Source organism: Oncorhynchus mykiss, chromosome 3 (genome assembly GCF_057628025.1).
Source record: "Oncorhynchus mykiss isolate SJ-2025 chromosome 3, ASM5762802v1, whole genome shotgun sequence".
NCBI classification, from domain to species: Eukaryota; Metazoa; Chordata; class Actinopteri; order Salmoniformes; family Salmonidae; genus Oncorhynchus; species Oncorhynchus mykiss.
In genome coordinates this window covers 8,835,001-8,839,489 of record NC_143024.1, presented here as the reverse complement: position 1 = coordinate 8,839,489, position 4,489 = coordinate 8,835,001, and the positions used below count along the sequence as shown (strand labels likewise).

Below are 4,489 nucleotides of genomic sequence, written 5' to 3'. Positions count from 1 at the left end.
GTGTGTCACAGCATCATCGGACTGAGCTTGTTGTCATTGCAGGCAATCTCAACGCTGTGTGTTACAGGGAAGACATCCTCCTCCCTCATGTGGTACCCTTCCTGCAGGCTCATCCTGACATGACCCTGCAGCATGACAATGCCACCAGCCATACTGCTCGTTCTGTGCATCATTTCCTGCAAGACAGGAATGTCAGTGTTCTGCCATGGCCAGCGAAGAGCCCGGATCTCAATCCCATTGACCACGTCTGGGACCTGCTGGATCGGAGGGTGAGGGCTAGGGCCATTCCCCCCAGAAATGTCGGGGAACTTGCAGGTGCTTTGGTGGAAGAGTGAGGTAACATCTCACAACAAGAACTAGCAAATCTGGTGCATTTTTTTCTCATTTTGTCTGTCATAGTTGAAGTGTACCTATGATGAAAATTACAGGCCTCTCTCATCTTTTTAAGTGGGAGAACTTGCACAATCGGTGGCTGACTAAATACTTTTTTGCCCCACTGTATTTAGACAGTTAGACCAATGCGGTTTCTGCGTGATGATACATTTACATAACACTTGAACGTTCTATGGCAGCCATGTTAGTTCCCCATTAACTTTACATGTGGAATATTTAAACAATGCAACCGAATGCCTAGAATTACAACAATATTCAACATTCTAAAAGTTGACCAAACTCTCGAATGTCTCTGCAGTCGAAATGCGTTCGTCCATCCTGTATTCTATTCGTTCTACACCGCGTCATGGTGAAGTCAGATTATTCCATATAAGGAGGTGAGGTTTGGAGAATTGATCGGGCCACGTCGAGAAAAGCACCCATACATTGTAGTGAACTAGTGCAGAGTAGACTCTCGACAAGGATACAGAGACACCTATCACCTGAACTATCATAAACTGTATTTAGAGATATCATTTACACTCCTGTTTATTACAATGGACTGCGCTTTTGAGCACTTGGATGCTGTTGGTTTTCTGGAGATTTGGCAACACTTTGATGCAGACGGTGAGAATTATTAATTTTATAACCTAACCATGCGAGCTATGGTTTCATAACTTGATATATGTTATTTTTGATGCAAAAAAAAAGGTTATTTATGTCAAGAAAACGTATTAAAATGTATTCTAAAACGTATGAGAAGAGTATTTTAAATGGTGTTAATGCTTCTACAGATAATGGTTACATTGAGGGGAAGGAGTTGGACCACTTCTTCCGTCACATGATGACGAAATTAGGTCCGGAGGTAAGTACATATCTTTTTCCCTCTCTTATCTTTTATCTATTTTATTAGCTACCTAATAACGCGCAACACATTTGAAGCGCAGCAGGTGCATTTAGTCTATTTGCGAGCTACTGCCAGAAACTAGTGTGCCCCCTTATAAATGACGCATAACGTCATACATTATTATTATTATTATTATAAATATCCTCTTCTAAATATGTCTCACTGGTCCTCGGAAGTGTTATCGGAAGTTCCTCTATTACAGATAGCCTACAATGTGTTAAAGGCACTTCCTCTTTCTTGTGTGCCACTGTTGCATCTATGGGATATCGCCAACAACATCTTATTTTTGTGCTAAAGTATTTACAGTCCATCAATGTACCTCTTGGTCTAGCTGAGTGAATAAAACGATTCGATGGCAGGCTGCTGATGATTGAGAAGTAAATATAACTATGGGTTGATACAGGAAGACAGCCGGTACGTTTCCCATGTAATTGTGCAGCAAAGGGCAACGTATCTTTAGTTACAGCTCTGTCCAAACAAAGGCTCTATTCAACCTTTTACTATGTGTTTGTCTTTTTCCTGGGTGGGTTGAGCTGCTGTCCAGATGGGCTCAAGGATGACATTAGGATGCTACAGGCATCAGCAAACGCAATTATGGATATACGCCCCAAATGGCACCCTATTCCCTATATAGTGCACTACTTTTGACCAAAGCCCTATGGAACCATGTTCCCTATATAGTGCACTACTTTTGACCAGAGCACTATGGAACCCTGTTCCCTATATAGTGCACTACTTTAGACCAGAGCCCTATGGAACCCTGTTCCCTATATAGTGCACTACTTTAGACCAGAGCCCTATGGAACCCTGTTCCCTATGTAACAGTATAGCTTCCGTCCCTCTCCTCGCCCAAACCTGGGCTTGAACCAGGGACCCTCTGCACACATCAACCAGTCACTCACGAAGCATCGTTACTCATTGCTCCACAAAAGCCGCAAAGCAAGGGGAACAACTTACTTCTAGGTTTCAGAGCGAGTGAGGTCACCGACTGAAACACTATTAGCGCGCACCACCGCTAACTAGCTAGCCATTTCACATCGGCCACACCCATATAGTGCACTACTTTTGACCAGAGCCCTATGGAACCCTGTTCCCTATATAGTGCACTACTTTTGACCAGAGCCCTATGGAACCATGTTCCCTATATAGTGCACTACTTTTGACCAAAGCCCTATGGAACCATGTTCCCTATATAGTGAACTACTTTTGACCATAGTCAATAGGGCACTATAAATGGGATAGGGTGCTATTTGGGACATCTCATTGATGTTCTGGCTACTTCACAGTGGGTGGTTAGAGAGAGGCCATGTTCAGCACTGAGAAGGGCTTCTGTGATGGTGATGTTGTTTTTAATGGCTCCTGCGGATGTGTAAAAAAACTAAATATTGTTGTGATATTGTTAAAATACATTTAAACTGACTACCACTTGGTAGTCTGAAGACCAATGACGTCTGTGCTCAGTTTTCATCTCATCGTCTGTCATATAAACAGGAAGTATTGATATTAAAGTCTGAAAGGACAAATCTGGAGAAGTTTCTGGTTTCCTAGAAGATTATAATCACTTGCCTAAAAAAAAAAAATGAATTAGCTATTTACATGCCGAAGTGAAATATATTTCCTGCCTTTCACTTACACATACGAGAGGAATCAGAAAGATCAATACTGGAATTCTTTATATTTTGGCTGTGATCATCAAAGACGTTCTCAGAGCTCAACTTGCCCGACCGCAATAAATTACATAAATGGTCTGTATTTCACTTTGCTTTCGGTCTTGCACTAAAGATCATCCTGTTCCTGCCCTTAAGACCATGGACACACGGCTTGGTCAATATGTTCACTTAAATTGGACGTCATTATGCTTAAGGTCAACAGCTGGTTAGGAACATAATACTATTGACAACAGACTCATGTCCTCTGTGTTATTGGGAAGCTGCTGGCCCCTACATGTCTGGGACACGTCATTTATTGAGAACAGACTCATGTCCTCTGTGTTATTGGGAAGCTGTTGGCCCCTACATGTCTGGTACACGTCATTTATTGAGAACAGACTCATGTCCTCTGTGTTATTGGGAAGCTGCTGGCCCCTACATGTCTGGGACACGTCATTTATTGAGAACAGACTCATGTCCTCTGTGTTATTGGGAAGCTGCTGGCCCCTACATGTCTGGGACACGTCATTTATTGAGAACAGACTCATGTCCTCTGTGTTATTGGGAAGCTGCTGGCCCCTACATGTCTGGGACATGTCATTAATTGAGAACAGACTCATGTCCTCTGTGTTATTGGGAAGCTGCTGGCCCCTACATGTCTGGCACCTACATGTCTGGAACACGTCATTTATTGTGTTTGTTCCTGCTCTCTCTGTATGTACACAGCTAATTATCTATGACGTGTATCTCTAGTAATATTTGACATGCATATTATATATACTTTACATACAACCCATAATAAGACTATGAAATGAATATGGTCAAAGTCTATCAAACTGATCTCTGTCTCCATAAAGGGGATTTAGTACCACGCAAGAGACTGTGGTTGAGTTACAGTAACAGGCTATCAAACTGATCTCTGTCTCCATGAAGGGGATTTAGTACCACGCAAGAGACTGTGGTTGAGTTACAGTAACAGGCTATCAAACTGATATCTGTCTCCATAAAGGGGATTTAGTACCACGTAAGAGACTGTGGTTGAGTTACAGTAACAGGCTATCAAACTGATCTCTGTCTCCATAAAGGGGATTTAGTACCACGCAAGAGACTGTGGTTGAGTTACAGTAACAGGCTATCAAACTGATCTCTGTCTCCATAAAGGGGATTTAGTACCACGCAAGAGACTGTGGTTGAGTTACAGTAACAGGCTATCAAACTGATCTCTGTCTCCATAAAGGGGATTTAGTACCACGCAAGAGACTGTGGTTGAGTTACAGTAACAGGCTATCAAACTGATCTCTGTCTCCATGAAGGGGATTTAGTACCACGCAAGAGACTGTGGTTGAGTTACAGTAACAGGCTATCAAACTGATCTCTGTCTCCATAAAGGGGATTTAGTACCACGCAAGAGACTGTGGTTGAGTTACAGTAACAGGCTATCAAACTGATATCTGTCTCCATAAAGGGGATTTAGTACCACGTAAGAGACTGTGGTTGAGTTACAGTAACAGGCTATCAAACTGATCTCTGTCTCCATAAAGGGGATTTAGTACCACGTAAG

At 42.4% G+C, this 4,489-nt stretch overlaps 1 protein-coding gene across 2 annotated transcripts in view; it reads left to right on the top strand.

The window, feature by feature from the left end:
* The first annotated feature begins 552 nt into the window (after window positions 1-552).
* LOC149984305 (secretagogin-like) overlaps window positions 553-4,489 on the top strand; it is a 28,989-nt gene continuing 25,052 nt past the window's right edge. The window contains exons 1-2 of one of the 2 annotated variants that reach the window (XM_090230654.1): window positions 553-999; window positions 1,167-1,237. In XM_090230654.1, coding sequence (XP_090086780.1) covers window positions 930-999; window positions 1,167-1,237 — 141 coding nt within the window. In that variant the 5' untranslated portion in view covers window positions 553-929. The remainder of the gene's footprint in view (window positions 1,000-1,166; window positions 1,238-4,489) is intronic. The other variant, XM_090230655.1, reaches the window with a different exon arrangement.